The sequence below is a fragment of the Phallusia mammillata genome, chromosome 6 (assembly GCF_965637545.1).
Source record: "Phallusia mammillata chromosome 6, kaPhaMamm4.hap1.1, whole genome shotgun sequence".
Classification (NCBI taxonomy): domain Eukaryota; kingdom Metazoa; phylum Chordata; class Ascidiacea; order Phlebobranchia; family Ascidiidae; genus Phallusia; species Phallusia mammillata.
In genome coordinates this window covers 1,386,859-1,405,958 of record NC_137257.1, presented here as the reverse complement: position 1 = coordinate 1,405,958, position 19,100 = coordinate 1,386,859, and the positions used below count along the sequence as shown (strand labels likewise).

Here is a 19,100-nt window from a genome sequence, read left to right as displayed (position 1 = left end):
AAAAGCCTTTTTGGTTTGCTTACTGAAAAAAATATCACTGTAACTGTTGATTATAATTTCAAATGTCATACACATGTGCATGTAAATAAATTAAAGTTGCTTAGAAACAAGTTTTCAGCGCTTTTGAGCTTGGTTCTTTTTTTAATTTTCAGCTATACAAACAGAAAACGTCATTTTAATTTTAATTCTTAACAAGCACTAAGTTACAACTTCACAGCATGTATTTAGCCTAGTAATTCTAAACCGCGGTTCTCAAGACCGCATGCGGCTTTAAACAATAATTCTTGTTGCTCACATGAGACTTAAATGGTTAACTCAACCATGCCTAAACAAATCCGGCATCTCAGAATGACTTGAAAGAAAATTATTTCAATTTGTAATAAATGCTTGCACTTCCAAAGCGTGTTTGATTTTACATTCAAAAAAGTTTGAGGACCACTAATTTAGGCCAAATTATTCCAGCCCACTAAAACTGATGTCACATGCGGCAACATTTTTTTGACAATGCGGCATGCAACGTAGTTTTTTTGATGTAAAACGGCAAAACGGCGATACAAGCAAAACGTGATGATTATAAATGGATGAGGGAAAACGCACAATTCCGACAATAATTTTTAATATAAAAGTTGCTTGGGTGTGAAAAAGTAATGTTCGTCTGTTTCAGATTGTCGCTGTACATATAGGCTTTGGGATTCAGCCAGATTGCACCGGTTCTTTAGAACCGTCTCACGAACTTTCATGAGATCAACGAACCGGTTTGGATTACTGGTTACTGTCAACGGACTTTTTGTAACAAAACCGGCTAAAAAATATAACTTTTGTGATGGAAGCGACTGACAAAACACTTAAATCCCACTATTGCATATAGGCATCCCCACTGTAGGCAACGCCAAAAATATTTTTTTACCTGCCAAAAATGGAACATAACATGAAAAAAATGAAACAAATTATTACAAAAATTATCATCTGAGGGTGGCAAATTAACAATAATCACGCATATTTGCTGTCTTGTTTCGGCTGAATTGTTTTTGTGGTTTTGGCAAGGGTCATGAACAGCCAGGCGGGTATTTTGAGGAAGTTTGGAATGTAGGGAGCCAACCAAACGCCGACGAATCCAACCAACATTGCTCGAACACTTCTCATACTTAGTGGAGTTCTACCTGTGTAGACAAAGTGCAAAAAACGTGTATGATGGCTAAAACAACGCAAAATTTTAAAACGTTATAAAGCGCAAAACAGTGTAGGGAACAATTGGTGGATAATGGTTGAACGCGCTGCCATTACACCGTATTGTAAAGCATTGTGTGACTGGGGCTCCCAAGAAAGTGAGGTAGGCTCATTGTGGGGATACAAAGAACGCACAGTATTTTTACAGTGGATGATTATTATTTACAGTGGATAGTAGGTTTACCAAACATCTCCATGCGCCAGGACGAAGTGCTATAAAAACCTTTTTGCAGACTTAATTTTTGTATAATGTCATTCAGTTGAAAATACGTTGTTTTAAGCAGAACTCGGGCGAATTTGACATTATAAGTTGTTTAGTTTATATCAGTGATTCTCAAACTTTTTAAGTATACGCACACAGTGCCGGATGAACCATTAGGCAAAGTAGGCACGTGCCTACAGGCCAGTCAAAAATCTAGACCACTTTATAATCAGTAGAATGATTTGGCAACACTGACAGTTCTAATTTTTTAGTTGGCAATCCTGATTTTCGGGCCACTTATAAATTGTGCCTACAGGCCAGCAGACCCTTAATCCAGCACTGTGCGCACATTTGCAAAAAATATTTTATAACGGCACACTATGAAGGCCAGCAATAAAAAAAAACGCTATTAGAAGCATGTTAATTTGTAACTTAGTGCGGTGTGGCAGGTTGATTGCGTTTGTAACAAAAAGGTAAAAAATAAGCTTTTAAAGGTTCTCATGCAGGCATGCATTTTGCCATCACGTCCTGAATCATCAAATAATGTTTTAAAATTTTAAAATAATAACTAAGATGAATGTATATTCATAACCGGGATCAGCCTTGAAGCGCCGATGCAGACCAGCGATCACGGCACACTTGAGCATGCCAGTCGCCAAGTCTATTAAGTACCGAATCAGCCAGTCACCCAAGCATTCCCATATCACAAGGCACAGGCTAGAAAAATCTAATAATTTGAAACAATGAATTTTTCTCTGCACACTTCAAAATCTCTCTGAGCGCAATGGTGTACCGCATAATAGAGCTTGAAAATCACTGGTATATACCATCGATGTCTTTCAATCCATATTCATCAGCAATGTCAATTGAAAAGAAAACTTTTCCATTCCGTTTCATGATGTCGGGATCTAAACAAGAATACACGTGGTTTGTTTGGTGCAAAATCTGCCTGGATTTGCAAATGGGCCGGATTTGGAATCTCAAATTTGCAAGTCGAAACATCAGTATTACATTACCGTGCTAAGCTTAAAATGTTTGGACGAGTTATGTTCAATGGTGGGATTCAGCTGGTTCGCACCGGTTATATAGAACCGTATAACGAAATTTTAGATCAGCAAACCGGTTAGCATTACTGGTTACTGTATGTTGACTTTTGTAACAGAACCGGCTGAATAATATGACTTTTGTAATAGAACCAGCTTACAAAAAATTTCAATCCCACCACTGTTTATATTTCGAAAATCAGTTCTTACCAAGTAGCAGACTTGCAATACACTTCCCTGTAAACTCTGTCGTCTCACCGTGCTCAAATAACCACTGAACCTTTGAGAAGGGACAAAATTTAAAAACTGTATGTGACAAATTATTAAAATGTCGACAAGAATATTGTAGAAAATACTGAACATACGTTTCGTCCACCAGGTTTAATATTTATTCAAGTTATCGTCAACTAATGTGGTGTTAAACAAAATACTAGTTGTTTAAAGGAACTTGTAAATAATATACTAACTGGCTAACAAAGGTATTGTAGGAACCAGAGTTGCAAACGGGCCTGAAACTGGAGCCCGAACCGAAATCGTTTTTGGGAAGCCCGTTTGGGCGCGAAATGATTGACAGGAAAAGTCCAAGACAACAAACACAAGACAATTGGTCTTAAACAAGGCGTTTATTTGAGCTGTTTTACGTCAGGCGAGGTCCAACAACTGACTACTTAGCTAGTTAAATTTATTTTTAAAAATACTGACACACAAAAAAACTGAAACGTAGGACTTCTTCAGAGCAATGAATGACGAATGCAAGCAACAAGCGAAAGGCGCAAGAACAGCGTGATACCATGAAAAATAATCGCTACTCTTTTCGGATGGCCTTTGTTATAATATAATTATTTTTCATGCTATCACGCTGTTCTTGCGCCTTTCGCTTGTTGCTTGCATTTGCCATTCATTGCTCTGAAGAAGTCCTACCGTTCTGGTGGACGAAACGTCAGCGAAAATACACGTTATGGATAGAAACAACTAGTATTTTTGTTTAACATTAACACCAGTTGAACGACATTTTTGTTAAATATGCAACCTGGTGGACGAAAACGCCTGTACAGCATTTTCTATTATCAGAAGAGATTATAATGAAGCGAGTCTACCAGCGGTCAGAAGGTATGTCAAGGCAGTCGATATCGGTACCATCAAAAAAGAATATGGCCACATCAGATTTGGATAGACTACATTACGAACTTAGGCCCAATCGCTCCTAGGGGACAGCTCGATGTACCAACGGTTTGAAAAGGAATCCACCCAAGACGCCCGACCAATCCATCAAATTTCGGACATTAATGCCGCTTCATCGTTTGGCAACGGACGCTACTCTTTTCGGATGGCCTTTGTTATAATATAATTATTTTTCATGGTATCACGCTGTTCTTGCGCCTTTCGCTTGTTGCTTGCATTTGCCATTCATTGCTCTGAAGAAGTCCTACCGTTCTGGTGGACGAAACGTCAGCGAAAATACACGTTATGGATAGAAACAACTAGTATTTTTGTTTAACATTAACACCAGTTGAACGACATTTTTGTTAAATATGCAACCTGGTGGACGAAAACGCCTGTACAGCATTTTCTATTATCAGAAGAGATTATAATGAAGCGAGTCTACCAGCGGTCAGAAGGTATGTCAAGGCAGTCGATATCGGTACCATCAAAAAAGAATATGGCCACATCAGATTTGGATAGACTACATTACGAACTTAGGCCCAATCGCTCCTAGGGGACAGCTCGATGTACCAACGGTTTGAAAAGGAATCCACCCAAGACGCCCGACCAATCCATCAAATTTCGGACATTAGTGCCGCTTCATCGTTTGGCAACGGACGCTACTCTTTTCGGATGGCCTTTGTTATAATATAATTATTTTTCATGGTATCACGCTGTTCTTGCGCCTTTCGCTTGTTGCTTGCATTTGTCATTCATTGCTCTGAAGAAGTCCTACCGTTCTGGTGGACGAAACGTCAGCGAAAATACAAGTTATGGATAGAAACAACTAGTATTTTTGTTTAACATTAACACCAGTTGAACGACATTTTTGTTAAATAGAACTGGCTGACAAAAAATTTCAATCCCACCACTGCTTATCATATACATCTCGTCACCAGCTGCACTGACGAGACCTTATAGTTTAAAACAGTGTGCACTGTCTGCAGCTTATCAGGTATTGGCCCGATGCTTTTACATATCATGTACCTGTTTCAGTACATCGTCTCGTCTTTTTCGACGACCCCCAAGAAGTAGCCAAACATATCATTTTTAAAGCGATTTTATATTCAACAAAGCAACGCAGCACCCATACATACGCAACCGCTTCTAAAATCGACTCCTGAAATCAACAAAACAGCCACACACACATCAAGATTCGCGGGCATTTACCAATCAACCACTTGTGCCTAAAGCAACATTTCAATCGCAGTCACAGCCCATGCCAAGGAACGCATTCAAAAACAAAAATTTGTGACAAGCATGTGCTAGTTGTAGTCACCAGAAACGTATAGTATGATTCCAATTAAATTAGACAGTACATGGCTAAAAGCACAAAAAACAGGGCCTATTCCGTAGGTAAATCTTTTTAATCTAAAATAAATTGACTTTAAGCTAATTAACATTTTATTCTGTACAATGATAATCTTTTATAATTGATTCAATTTTTTTCGATTTATGTTAAAAAACGAAGCAAATTCTCGGCAAACCAAGAAAACTGTGTTGCCTATTAACGTGCCGATGCCCGCAGTGATAAAGTACACGATGAGAAGAACTAATTTGTTGTTGTACCTTAGTCCTACTTGATTAATCGCGTCCCATCCGTCGATTGGTTGATCCCAGAAGGTTTTGCTCGCGTGGTCTATCATCCACTAAAACAAAAACTATTTGTCGTGAAAATTTGTTTGCCGTTTGGGACTGGTAACGTATAAATGTTTGAAAATAAAAGTATGTTTTCATTTGCGCAACTATGTTAATTTATTCCCCTATATAGGCTACGTTAAATGCTTTGCGTTTTTATTGTCCACCACTTAGATGTTTGTCCACCACACTAACTGGTATACACTTAAATCACTGATTATGACAAGTGTTTTTACCCAAATGTTTTAGAAGAAAGCATATCTTTGAGCCACTATTTCAGTGTTTTCTTCATATAAATCATAGTACGCCAGGCCTATTACAGCCGTTATGCCGAATCGACCGATCCCCAAGCATCCCCATAAGGCAAGGCACAGGCTAGAAAAACGGGATTCGAACCTTTTTCTCTTATTATATTTACATTAATAGCCGAGTAGGCGTTGTTGACAGGGTTGCCAGGTTGGCCTATTTTCGGCCAGAATCGCTCATTCTGGCCTTGATTCAGAGCCCTTGGGCGAACAAAATTCGGTCTGGCCGTCTGGCCGAAAGTTTGGGCGTTCTCACACTTTTATCATGCGAGCACGCTTCTCAGCAGGATTTGACGCTTTTCGGTCCCGACCTTTTTGTTCTCTTCGCTATCGCGATAAGCGCCGTGTCTCGAACGATATTGCAGCGCAACATGACGCTCTGAATCCCGTCGCTGCTGAATAACACCGACTTTATCCGGTTTTGTGTCTAGTATCATTGTCTGAACTGTAATACTTACTCCGACTTCATGGTTTCCATTCGGTTAGCGCCATTATCATTGTCTGGATAACTTATCAACAGCCCTCTACCCCCCGGCAAATTTAAAATGCTATATAACTTGTCCCTTGTCCGGACTACCTGTATTACATTTTTGAGTAATTTTTCAAATTGCCTTGCAAACAAATTGTCCAAAATGAGTAAGCAGTGGAAATCTAAGTATGATTCCAACCGAAAGTATCAGACTGAATGGGAGAAGCAGTTCAAATGGGTGAGAAGAGCTACAATTACCGGAGAAGATGCGTACTGCAAACTATGCAAGGTAAAAATTACTCCAAAGCATAGTAGACTGGCTGACCACGAAAAGTCCAAGAAGCATTCAAGTCTTATAGGAGCAGCTGCCTTAAGTGGACCGCTGAAATTCAAATGTATTGACGTCAGCACAAAAGTTAAAGAAGCTGAGTTACACTTAGCTGTTGGTATAGCCTGCTACTGTGCCATACGTTCAGTTGACCACTTGGGTGAAATTGTTGCAGCGCATGGCAAAGGTAGTACATTAGGATTAGGAAGCACAAAACTTGTTTAACAATCTGCTGACTGATTTTGACAATTGATACTCGTATTATTTTTTTCGTATAGTCTTGGTGTCGCGCATGCCATGTTTTCTGAATAAATGTTTACTTGAGCCTCGTTTTTCAAAAATAATAATACACATTTTCCGCCACTTGAGGGCGCTAAACGAGCAGTTTTAGAAATTTAGCATAAATTGAAAGTTTGGGCGAATTTTAAGCGTTCTGGCCTACGGTCTGGTCGATTTGCAAAATTTTAACCTGGCAACCCTGGTTGTTGACCAGCAGATCAAGGCGACCGCCGTTTTCTTTCGCGATTAAGTTGAACAATTCTTCGATCTGATCATCCTTACTGTGATCGCATTGAACTGGGATGCATTTGCCACAAGCTTCTCTATTTACTGCCTGCAAATAAGAAACTCTTGTTATAATACTCGCAAAAAGTTGTAACTCCGTTGTAGGCTATAGGAGACGTTATCTGACACCGTCTGATTATGAGTTATGTCTAGACGGGCCGTTATTTGTGTCAACATCCAATTAAAATAAGTTATGTATATATGTTTAGTAGTGGATAGAAAAGGGACAATCACTTATATGTAGCTAAAATAATCACAATCAAGAGGTAAAGCAACTTCATATAAAAATAAATGTAGCGGAATTTTAAAATTGCTTGGTCATGTACATTTGCATTGACACATATGAGATACAATATATGGTTCAGTACAATGGTATATATTTTTTTCATGCTTTAAACTCGGCCAAACCCGGGTGAATTGCATATGCCAAATTCCATTTTACTTTTAAAAGCTTCATAATCATCATGCTGCAATGGAATGCTTAAAATATTGGAACATGTATTTGCAAGGGGAAAATGAGACAATTCAGTAAATTGAAGAGAAGGTGGTGGTGAAAATCCTAATGGGGTTATTTCATCTGCCCCAGTGGCAAAAATTAAGATACCTTGAAGCGAGCATTCAGAATCTTTTTCTGTAATAAAAAATCATTAAAAAAAAAATTAAGATAGTACACACAACAATCAATATAACAAAATATTAGTCAAAGTACCTCCCACTTCATCTACAAAGTGTCTCCACCAGCTTAGCACCAGGTTTTCCCTATGTCTTTTGTTGCTTCCAGATTCAGATAATTTTGGGGAAAACATTGCTATAATTTTATTTCCTGAAAGCGGATCACTGCAGTCACTTGCAATAAAAAGCATTTTAAATGCATTTGGTGCATTTTTCATTTGCTCCAAGAGGCCAGTTTGGTTTAAGCCTAAACTGAACCTAAAAATAAACAAACCTTATTGAACTTGCAAATGACAATTTTGAATGTAACAAACCTGTGAAGTGGTTCTGACTTGCCTTCTGTGTAAAACTTCATTGCAGTCTTTATAATTTCATTTTTACCCGTTAAATTTGTGCAACGTGTGTGGTAACCAGCTAATTTCAAAAAGTTAAATGAATCCATCAAGCAATCATTCAGTTCATCAAGGGTTACTGCATCATGTATCTGCATAAGCAAAACAAGGTAACTATGTAACAAATACACACATATGTACAAACAGGAAATGATGAAAATTGCTTTACCTTCTGAAGCTGAGAAATATATTCACAACCAATATCAGTCATATCCGTTAGAGCCTCCATATAGTCCCTCGGGAGATTTAGAATTTGACTGTACAAAAGCTTAGAAAAACATTTTGGACCTGGGCCACCATGCAGTAGTGTGAGAGATATGAGAGTTCCGTAGATGTAATACATATCTTTAGCAATAGCTAGATAAAAGAATACACATGAAAATGCTATGTTGTAAAAAAATGTTTATGTATTTAAAGTATTACCTATCGGATTGTGAGTAAGAAATCTTTTATTTTATTTTCCTTCGAAAATTATACTGTTCATGATTGCATGCATTACCAGGCGCAAAAATTCTCTAGTTGGACCTCCAGCATCCACTGCTCCTTCAAATTGGCCATTTTCATCACTGAACTCAACACTAATACTGGCCATTGGTTTAAAAAATTTGCGTTTGACAGTTCGCACAGCCCCATCTAATATGTTTGACCTAATAACATGAAACTTATTGACAGCTGATTCATCAATTTGTTCTTGCAAAGTTTCTAGGCACTGTTCTGCGGTGACATTGTTTTGGGATTTCCTGCAATGTAAATATTCGTTGGTGACAGTGTACATTATTGACAAAATTAAAGGAAATATAAATACATATGTAACTGACTCTGATATGGATGGTTCTCCAAGCAAAGATTCTTGAATGGCCTGCTGGATGTCCCCATCACTTGAACAATTAAATTCTTCATTGCAACTCGCAATGAGATTGACATACTCACTACAGAAAAAAGATTTAACTTGCAAATTTGTTATGTATTTCTGTATGTTTTCTACTTGTAAATTGAAGATTCTGCAGTGGTTTCAGAACATTCATTTGATGTATCTTCTAAAACATTGCCTTTTGAACTGTTGGGAGTATCATTGCATTCCTAAAGAATGAAGTTTAATTTATTAGGTTAATGTACAAAAGAATAAATGGCAATTGTAAAACTAACATACCATGTCACAATGGTTAATTGCAATTTCCACAGTTTTGATTGCAAGATGATCCTTTGTGCAGATATATATATATTTAGTATTTAATGCAAGCACTGCTCTGGCATTCCACATAAAGTTATCATCCACTGCTGCTTTTGTCAGTAAATTAAGGCCTGGTTTGTGCACCAAGAAGTCAAAAGCAGAAAAATGTGAAAAGCATTCTCCAAAAGCGTTGATGATTGCTGTTTTCATTTCAGTCATGTTCCACGCATTGTTAATTTGCAAAACATGGTGCAAACCCATTGTTTTTAATTTGTTTTGGCATCTTGGTATAGCCATAAACCATTCACCATTCATTATTTGTATTGTTTGGAAAAACTCTTGAAGCGGTATGCACACCACAGTCCTTGAACAGTACCGTTGTTTTTGTTTATTTTTAAGAGATAGTTTACGACCTCCTTTGATTGCAGTTGGTGTGTATCTTTTTCCTGTGTATGAATTAAATGGACGGAAAACTTTCTTTCGCTCCTATTGAAACAGACAAAAACCATGTATAATATTTTTACATGTATCCAAATACAAATATAAACATGCAAGCTTACAGGTTGAAAGTCATCATCATCACTATCTGTTAGAGTGGGATGACTTGGTTCATTTTTGTCATTATCAAAAGTTGGATTCTGTAAATACATCACAAATATCATATAAAGCAAAAGCATTTTGGCGTAGTAACCCAGGGTATAAACAGATACAAACATGCTTAGCAATCTATAGCATGTGATTTTACATACATTATTTGTCTGCCCTGTCCGCTGGTGATGTACCTGTCCACTCCTGGAAGTTGATTGTCCAGTAAGAGTTCTACAAGTATTAGCACTGACGCGTCCGGTTTGTTGCCTTGATAGTTGTAGTAACAACTGAAGTCAACTGATTTACAACTTCTTGCAAGTCTAATTGCACGTATTTATCGTTGGATTCCATCATACAATCCAAACCGCTATTATTATGTACTAATAGCAGAATACATACGCACTCAAGTGCAATAAAACGATATGAATGAGCAAAAGGATTAAACATCATATTTCGCGGGTATTACAACCACGTTACCGGAACCAGCTTCGGTTTCCCACAATGCACCGGGTAACTTGCGACGCTAAGTTGCGGCAAGATAGCTATCTTGCAGCAACTTAATTTATTCGACAACGGCGCCCCATAACAAATACACCAGGCAAGTTCATACAGATATCCTGTATTTTTTGTCAGATGATCACCATTATAACAGATGGTGCATTCACAAAGTAAAAAAACAACAACCTCAAAGTTGTTTAAGTTTAAAATGTGCAGCATATCATGTTACAGACAGTGTCAGAAATGATTACAAAACATACACAGTGGAAGTGGAACAGCATACACACAAAAAATATTTAATCTGTTTCCAATCCCTCTGTAGTGTATTTGTTGTCGAAAAAGGCTGGATTGTAATCTTGCAGTGTCATAAAGCTTGAGGGTTTGGGAGGAGACTGAAACATTCCAGTGGAATTTCACCAGAGACAATAAAGGTTGCTTATTGGAGAAATATAAACCCTATTATGTCTGAAATGTTTGGAAACAAATTTATCATAAATGTAAAATGGAATTGCAAAATTTCATAATATCACCATGGCAAGATAATAAAGACCAAAACCAAATGCACTCAATCGAGAAAAAAAAGTCACATAGTGTTAAAATAGTTGAAATATTATTTTATTTTTTTGTGATTTTAATTAATACGTTATTCCACATGTTGGTCAGAATTTCCTGAAGTTTGATAACAGTCAAAAACAGCAGTTTGGATTAGCACAAGGTAATGTCACACAAAGAATTACATCATCTTGTGTGAAGGAAGTAGCCATCTTGTTGGATTCATGTCTAAAATACTTAAAAAAGCACGCAAACCACTTATATTGCATAATAAAACATTTATTTCCACTTAGTAATGATTTATTTCAACACTAACTTAATAACGTATATCCAGTACACCTACACTAATACACATCACAGTCAATCTACGCATATTTATAGGTTATTACACACTCGAATACATGCGTCCTATTAATCTACAAATCATATCTGCAAAAATCGCTATAAAAATGCCTAAAACAAAAATTATCGTCATTTTTCCACTCTCTCCCCATTGCCCGCAATGCATTTTTGGGGCTTCCTTTTCAGCCGCCATTACGCTTCAATTTGCTTCAACCGTGACGGCCAGTAGCGCAATCCAGGGTTTATACCATCAGTGTTTTGTGATGAGAATGTGTTTGTTTTAGGGAAATACCCTAAGTAAAAACCACACTTTCGACGACATAGTGACAATAAACAGATTTGTGCTTGCCTTTTTCACAAAGCTAACGAAGGTGTGGTGGATTTGGCCAGGCTAAAAGCGTAGGTTGACAGGCTTAGTGTAAGGTTTAGCTCTGTAGCAATATTTAACGTTAATAAATGAAAAACAGCACCAAGAAAATTTATGCAACGGAATTTTGGTCTAATAATTTGGATGTTTGATATGGACATTGATTTAGTGTATTGACTTAGCAGAACTGACTTTTGTTTGGTGGGTATAATTTCGACGATGTTTAAATGTTGTGTATGGATATTTTACGACCCTTGTGTGATAATTCAGGATGACCGATATTATCTTTTTGTTTGGTGTGTACTGACCCAGTGGGTAGACAATTAAACACTCCGTTTATCTGACTCTAATAATCAAACTAATGCTGCTTAACTAAACCTAAAAAGACGCAAACTGATTTAACGTTCCCACATTATATTTCAATAAAGCATGCCACGAAAGCGCCTCTTGCGGCTAAACACGCAACACAAAAGTCACCTCGCACGAATCAACTGTGAGACATCAATTCTAATGCGTACTCTAGTCACTAGTCACTCTTATGATAACTCTAGATGACTGACTTTTAGTTTGAAACACGTCGGTCTTTATAGCGTTCAGGTCATATAGTTGTTATGCGGCATAGTTATAAAAACGTACGCCCGAAAAGATTAACTGTGTTCTAAACCGTAATTATTGTTTAAATTGCTTATAGAAGTGTCACATATAACATGGCTGGAGGCCGAGTAATACGTGGGTTACTGTTAACACGTAAGGGGATGATAAAACGATAGCCTTAAGCAGTAATAAGTAAAACAGGTTTAACTGGCGGTCAAGCTTTTGTGTAGAAGAAAGGTGAGGTTTGACCGAGTTTGAGACCGGGACAATATGACACGACAATTATACGAATTAAAATGTTTTGAATTAAAAAGTCCAAAGTCCGATATGTTTTAAATGAAAAGTCCAAGGTCCGATACAGGTGCATGGTTTTAGTTAAATTAAATACATTCTTAAAAGTAGTTTAATTGGTGATCTGTCGTTCAAGTGCAAAAAAGACCAAATCATATTTTATTTTCTTCTAGAAGTTTTTACTTTTTTGAATTTGCTGAATAATGGCAAAATCAGATAAGCTTGATGTTTCCACCTTTTGGATCGAGTTGTCTGGGACTGCAGCTGAAAATGCTTCCTATGCTCTTGAGGTGTCAACAACATCTTCTGAACATTTGCCAAATGTAAATCTGGAAACTGCTGCAAAAATTCTTGAGCAAATCTACATCACACTGTGGTCGAGAGAGTCATTTGTTCTTGATTTCACAAGATCTCAGAAAATGAAAATTAAAGTTATCACAAAAAATAAGCAAGTCTCGTTTAGCTTGTTTAGTCGATGTCATTCTCAACAACTGAAACAGCAATTAAACGATAGTATTTCAGCTGTTACTCAAATCACTGGAATTGATTGTGGCACAATCGAGAGCACAACCATCAAGGAGATGAAAACAGATTCTCTCAGCAACCAAGAGTATGATGAAATGATTACTCAGTCCCAACTCAACATTATGCAGCTTAAAGAAGATGCTCACAGGGTAAAAACAAACAAACAAGACATGTTTTCTTATCATTAAAAGCACTCGACAAAAAGAGGACCCTTTAGTATTTCTTTTGTTGGTTCAAATCAAAATGACACATTATTGAAGTATTTAGTTACTAACAACAAAAATTAGTTTGCATTCTTGAATAGCTTAGACAGAAGCGGATTTTTAAGCTTTGAGTTGTTTTAGCATGAATTTAGTTTTAAGAAATCTTATTTGTATTTTTGTTTGTTGTTCACAGGTAACTAACGTTGCTTTACTTTTAGTCCAAACCAAGACTAAAGTATCCAGGTAAACCAACAACAGGTGCAGAAACAGAAACTGCACCAGCCACAATACAAACTCAGGTATATTATGCAAGTTAACACATAGTTATACACAGAATATTTAAGGAGTTTTTTTATTTATTTTGTTAGATTAAAGCATATAGTTTTAGAAGTACACTGCAAAATTTCTCAAGAAGAACTTTGTTGCCTAATTAATGATCATGTATGCTTTATCTTAAACTGAGGAAGAGAAAAAAATGAAATGTAATATTGTGTAGTTGGAAATAACACCAGTTGGAAGTGTACAGGCCACATCACCAGCAACGGTATCACTTGGTGAAACTGAGGTAAAAATAAAAAAAATCTGTTACACTGTGGTACTTGGATAACACACATAACTTGGGATGTTATAAGTAAGTGTAAAAATTTTAATGCAAGTTATACATTCGTTTAGTTAAAATTTATCCTAAATTAAAGTGCAATAGCTCATGTGTGTCACAGCACAGAAAACAGCACTGTATCTTGTTAAATGCTGTGTTCCTGTCAGAGAAAACTTCTAGTTTCGAAGCATTGGTTCTTACATGTGAGATAATTGTTTTTTATCTTATACAGACAGAAGAATTCCAAGCACCACATGCAAAACGTAAAAAGATAGAAACAACCGATGCTCAGCCAGGAACATCTCAGGTAGAAAACATATTTAACAAAACATTATTTGTTCAAAATTAGATGAGTATTTTCTTAAAAGCATAGTGATATAGATTTTTGAAAAACACAGAACTTAACTTAAAACTTTGTTCACCAAAAAATTTAATCCATTGTATTTTATTTGATTTAAATATTTAACAAACTATCCTAGTGTGCTATGAAACACATGAATTATTATTATAAAAGTAAAAAGAAAAGCGAAAAATGTTGCAGGAAAATAGCACATTGCAGTCCCAACCTTGCGAGCTGACCAACATTAATGCAAGAACTGTGCACCATCTCAACATAACAGTTCCCCGAAGTCATTTTTTGGATTTTAGGGCTCTAGGTTTGTATTCTTATTTGTGCAAACAAATTTATTGGATCTGAAACAGATTATGTCATGTAAAACAAAACTAATGAACTCGTTAACACAAAAGATATACTATGAATACTTTTCACCGAATGCTCAATATATAAGCTTGCTGTAACTGGTTAAAGCTGTTTAAAGGTGGAAGTAAAAACTATCTGGCACTGATCAAATGCACACAAACTGTAATGAACAGATGGTTTCAGTAAAGCATAATACCCTGCTATATGACTTTGTGATGTTGCCTTTCTTACATAAGATTGATTGCAGACACACCACTACCTTCCAATGAAGCTTGAAATATGCTAATGACCTAAGCTTGTGTACCCAATCCCTAAATCTTTAAACAATCCTTTAAATAGCTCATTTAATCTTGTTTGTTTGCTTTCACATCTTCTACAACTGTATTGAAAAATTAGAAGGGAACTTAACAACATTAGCTTACATCAGGTCTGTCAAAAGATGCAAATAGGGAAAGCTATGGTTTTTAGCACACTCAACAAGGGAATTTTTTATGATAATTTCTGTTACATTCGTAGCATGTGTTGTTTTTATGGTTTTAAGGAGACAAGATGAAGAAAGAACTTTGGACCCAAGCTGAAATCAGGTCAAGTTACTTGGAATGTCCTTTAGAGATTAAGAGGACCTATGAAATGGCACGACTTGAGATTGCAGAAAATGCCCAAATGCAAACCAATGGCTATAACTATGAAACAAGTATTCAAAACCGCAAGCAGCTCTTAGAGAGGTTTAGTGAGTGTGCAGGCAACATATTAATAAATGAAATATTTATTAAGTCAAAGGAATATGCAAAATTAAAAGAGGCCAATACTTACCAATCTGTTCATTCTCCACAAATCATTCGAAATGTTTCATTTGTCACAACCATAAGTACTATCCCACAGTACTACCCCCCACTACCCAATCCCAATATCATTGGTGTAATAGGTCAAGCAGGGATTGGCAAGACTACATTTACAAAGATGTTGATACAACAAGCACTGTCTGGCAAACTTCCTGAATCTGTGTCTTTTCTCTTCTATCTCTTTGTGAGGGAGATTGACTTCTCTAGAGATTGCAATGTTCTTCAGTTTCTTGTACGAAGTGCTTTGCCAGAGTGGAAATTTACAGAAGAGTGTGATCATGCATTGATAAAACAAATAAACACAGATGAAGATGTTTTGGTTGTGATCGATGGATTTGATGAGGCAGTACTTTCCAATGTTTCTTATGCAAATGTTTCAATTTATGATACGACATCTCCTAAACTAATTCTTCTAAATTTAATGTCTGGAAATTTTTTACCATTAGCCAAAAAGGTGATTACTTCTCGTCCTGCTGAAATGTTTAATCTTGACCCCTATGTTCGACCAGCCTTTCTATTAAAAATTCTTGGCTTAAGCAAAGAGTCTCAAGATTTTCTTGGTCAACAGATTTGTGGTGAAAAGTACAAAGATCTGAAAATGAAGTTGTACAAAAATCCTGATCTTTCTCTGTATTGGTATGTTCCAATCTATTGCATCATGGCTTTCTCTTATTTTGCTAACGACAAAACAAGAATTTCAGAATCTTTTACTTTCACATCCCTCTTGACTATGACCTTAATTGATTATGTGAGCACTGACCACATGCGACAAAAAGAGGTGGAATTGGAAAAGTTTGCCAATCTTGCTTGGATTGGTGTATTGGACAAAAAGTGTATTTTTAGAATACGTCACCTCAAGCAAGTCGGTCTAGACTACAGCACAGTTCAGGCATTTCTTCAGATGACCCTGTCCAAAAGCATTCGCTATAAAATGAGCATTCTTCAAGGTGACCAGTTGATCTTTTTCTCCCATCTTATATGGCAAGAGTATTTTGCTTCTATCTACCTTTTTCTGATTATGCCCGTTGATGAGTTTCAACAGCATTTCCAAAATGACCAGTTTACACACTCTGCTGTTGTGTTGAAGTTCATTTTTGGTCTTTGTAATCGTGAGGTCTTCTCCCAACTGCTATCTGTTACCTCAGTTTTGTCAGAAGCATGGGTGGCTAAAAAAAGATTGCTTTATGCATATGTGAAAAAGTTAGGTTCCAAACCAGATTGTACTTTTCAGAAACTGCTAGAATATGCCTCTCTTTTGCTTGAAGCCCAAGATGAAAATATGCTTCAGGCTTTTATTGCTGGAATTGGCTCCAAATATGACTCAACTCCAATAACTTTGGAAGGGTCCCTGCTTCCCAGTGATGTTGCTAGTTTTTCCTATCTTTTGAGAGGTTTTCAAAACCAAAACATGAACATCAGAGGAATAAACATAGCAACACACAGACAACATATTCTGTGTACCTTTATTGATGATTCCTTTACCAGGCTGGCACTAGAAATCGGATCTGGATTAAAGGTAATTTAAGTCCTCTTGCCTATAATGGCTTTTTTATGAAAGTTTCACAATCGCTCAATTAGGCAGTTAAAGGTTTTTTTAAGGATTGATGAGTTTTTTATTTTTTTGCAGTGCAAATTTTTTTTTACAAACAGCTCAGTAGATTTTACTGCATATGTTCTGACAGAATATCAAAGCATATTGACCAAAATAAATTTCATTTTACCTTAGCTTGGGGAACTCAAACTTTCAGGCATTCAATTTGGTGATGAAGGGGCAAATGCAATCTCAACTTGTGTTGCCACAGTGAAACAACTGCACATTAATAAATGCAACATCACCCAGAAAGGATTGCCAAAAATTGTTGATAGATTGTTGGAGTTGGATGATCCAGTAAGTATGTGGTTACAGAATAGTTTTTGATCCCAAGATTGAGTTCTGATATAGTCGTGAAATAAAAGTTTAATGCTAATCATTACTCTACTTGTACTTTTTGTCCTTTCAAGTTGCGCAAAATTCCAAAATAACCCAAAGACGCTTGTTATTGCATGTTTTAGATGACAGAACTTAAGCTGGGTCAAAACAAGCTGACAGATGTTGGAGCAGAACTTCTTGCTCCCTGTATTCCGTACATTCAACAGCTACACTTGGACACTTGTAACATCACAGAAGTTGGTGTGCAAACAATAGCCCAAAATGTGGTGCTATTAAAAGGCTGGGTAAATACAGATATTGAATTCAAGCATTAGTGGGATTTCATTTCTTGAAAAAATGTCTCGAGTGTACTTAAGTTGTATTTCATTGTATTTAAAGATTCAACTTCTTAATCTTTCTGGAAACAAAGTGGGCAACAAAGGAGCTGCTGCTCTAGCTGAAGGCTTGCACAAAATAAAGCAACTTATCTTGCTTATGTGCAACATAACTGAGGAGGGCTCAACCGTACTTGCAACAAAAGCCAAGAATCTACCAAGTCAAGTAAGATAGCATATCATTAAAACATGTGTAGTTCTCAGTTCTTTGACATTCAGGAAACTATAACATATTGTTAGTTCTACTGCAACATTTAGGTGCCCTTTTGTCCTGAACATAATAAGCCTTGTTTTATTAGTTACCTTAACCTTATGCGTTTGTTAAATCTTTACCAGTTTGTGCATGAAAATAAAAGGCTTGCAGTAATTTTACATGCAAGATATTAAACCAACTCTATAAATACAAACTGATTACCAATTTAGGGTTTCTTGTTGCATGTTATGCTGTTTCAGATGGACTTGTTGGATTTATCCGAAAACAGAATTGATGAGGAGGCAGTTCAGGCATTTTCCCACTGCAAAGAAAAAATAAGAACACTGAAACTAGTGTTTTGTGGCATGAATGCATCCCAAAAAGAACTATTGAAAGTAAGTGTTGTTATTTATTGAGCCTACTTGATTGTAAGCCGTTGCTTGTAAGTGTTAACTGTTTGTGCTGCTTAAATGTTTGTGTCAAATGAATACTATTTTTACATTCCGGCTTTTTGATTTACTTCAAATTCAAAATTGTTTTTACATGTAGCCATTATATACAAAGTGAAAATCTGTTCTGTTATAAAGGTATAATTATTTGCGTGACAAACAATTGTTGACAAATAGTTGCACTATGTAGCCATATAAAGAATTGTTCTTAAACAATAGTACCTAACTTTGTGACATATGGCTTACATTGGAGCAAATAAGGTATATACAGCAACTTGAGTAATACTTTTTTTTCCATTGTAGGACATAAATGTGGAATACTAATGCCGAGGGATACAGCATGTCGGACAACAAAAAATCACCCTTCCATTTCAACACATTGCTTACATTTAATTTTGAACATTAGCTTGTAAATCATGTCAATATTTTTTATGTAAATGCTTTTATATGTTTTTTTAGCCAGCCTAGTTGTGCACTTCTTCAGTTTCTGCTTTGATGCATAACCCTGTCTTTGTTTGTACTTTGTAAAAACATGTACCTTTTCGCTTATTGTACAAATTGTTTGCAATGTCTTGTTTAGAAACGAACCTGTGTATAGACTTTCTTCAATATTCATCAATCGACATTTTTCCTTTATATGCTGTATCATGTTTATGCATCATATTCTAATTGTTTCTGTATTGTACATATCCATTTCAAATCAGTGCAGAGCCAACTTAGTAAATTACAAAAACTTTTTGGTTCGTTCACTAAAAAAATTAGCACTGTACATGTTAAAGTGATTATAATTTCAAATGTCATACACATGTTCATGCACATAAAAATAAAGTTGCTTAGAAA

At 36.3% G+C, this 19,100-nt stretch overlaps 3 protein-coding genes and 1 long non-coding RNA gene across 8 annotated transcripts; 1 reads left to right on the top strand and 3 right to left on the bottom strand.

The window, feature by feature from the left end:
- Nucleotides 1-103: 103 nt before the first annotated feature.
- Nucleotides 104-5,020, bottom strand: LOC145233665 (dehydrogenase/reductase SDR family member 1-like). The gene is made up of 4 exons (XM_080098443.1): nucleotides 2,940-5,020; nucleotides 2,683-2,752; nucleotides 2,257-2,337; nucleotides 104-1,160 (listed from the first exon to the last, which is right to left on the bottom strand). Exons 3-4 carry the CDS (start codon nucleotides 2,324-2,326, stop codon nucleotides 991-993), a joined length of 240 nt encoding a protein of 79 aa, XP_079954569.1. The 5' UTR covers nucleotides 2,327-2,337; nucleotides 2,683-2,752; nucleotides 2,940-5,020; the 3' UTR covers nucleotides 104-990.
- Nucleotides 5,021-6,440: 1,420 nt separating this feature from the next.
- LOC145233660 (G2/M phase-specific E3 ubiquitin-protein ligase-like) lies at nucleotides 6,441-10,911 on the bottom strand. 5 transcript variants are annotated; one of them, XM_080098436.1, is made up of 7 exons: nucleotides 9,964-10,903; nucleotides 9,775-9,852; nucleotides 9,194-9,700; nucleotides 9,029-9,123; nucleotides 8,862-8,972; nucleotides 8,543-8,783; nucleotides 8,233-8,400 (listed from the first exon to the last, which is right to left on the bottom strand). In XM_080098436.1, the coding sequence occupies exons 3-7, from the start codon at nucleotides 9,527-9,529 to the stop codon at nucleotides 8,290-8,292; spliced, it is 894 nt and encodes a 297-aa protein (XP_079954562.1). In that variant the 5' UTR covers nucleotides 9,530-9,700; nucleotides 9,775-9,852; nucleotides 9,964-10,903; the 3' UTR covers nucleotides 8,233-8,289. The 5 variants fall into 5 exon arrangements, with proteins under 5 accessions (XP_079954565.1, XP_079954566.1, XP_079954562.1 ...); XM_080098437.1 differs by having other exon boundaries at nucleotides 9,997-10,903; XM_080098438.1 differs by having other exon boundaries at nucleotides 8,339-8,400; nucleotides 8,467-8,783; nucleotides 9,964-10,911.
- A 273-nt stretch (nucleotides 10,912-11,184) lies between these two features.
- Nucleotides 11,185-19,009, bottom strand: LOC145233666 (uncharacterized). Its single transcript, XR_013861152.1, has 2 exons — nucleotides 18,849-19,009; nucleotides 11,185-18,133 (listed from the first exon to the last, which is right to left on the bottom strand). It is a non-coding gene; the product is annotated as an uncharacterized LOC145233666 (long non-coding RNA).
- Nucleotides 12,650-18,637, top strand: LOC145233657 (NACHT, LRR and PYD domains-containing protein 14-like). Its single transcript, XM_080098431.1, has 11 exons — nucleotides 12,650-13,120; nucleotides 13,393-13,473; nucleotides 13,671-13,739; nucleotides 14,005-14,079; nucleotides 14,314-14,428; nucleotides 15,014-16,830; nucleotides 17,041-17,202; nucleotides 17,367-17,528; nucleotides 17,623-17,784; nucleotides 18,072-18,206; nucleotides 18,564-18,637. Exons 1-11 carry the CDS (start codon nucleotides 12,650-12,652, stop codon nucleotides 18,582-18,584), a joined length of 3,270 nt encoding a protein of 1,089 aa, XP_079954557.1. The 3' UTR covers nucleotides 18,585-18,637.
- Nucleotides 19,010-19,100: the final 91 nt, after the last annotated feature.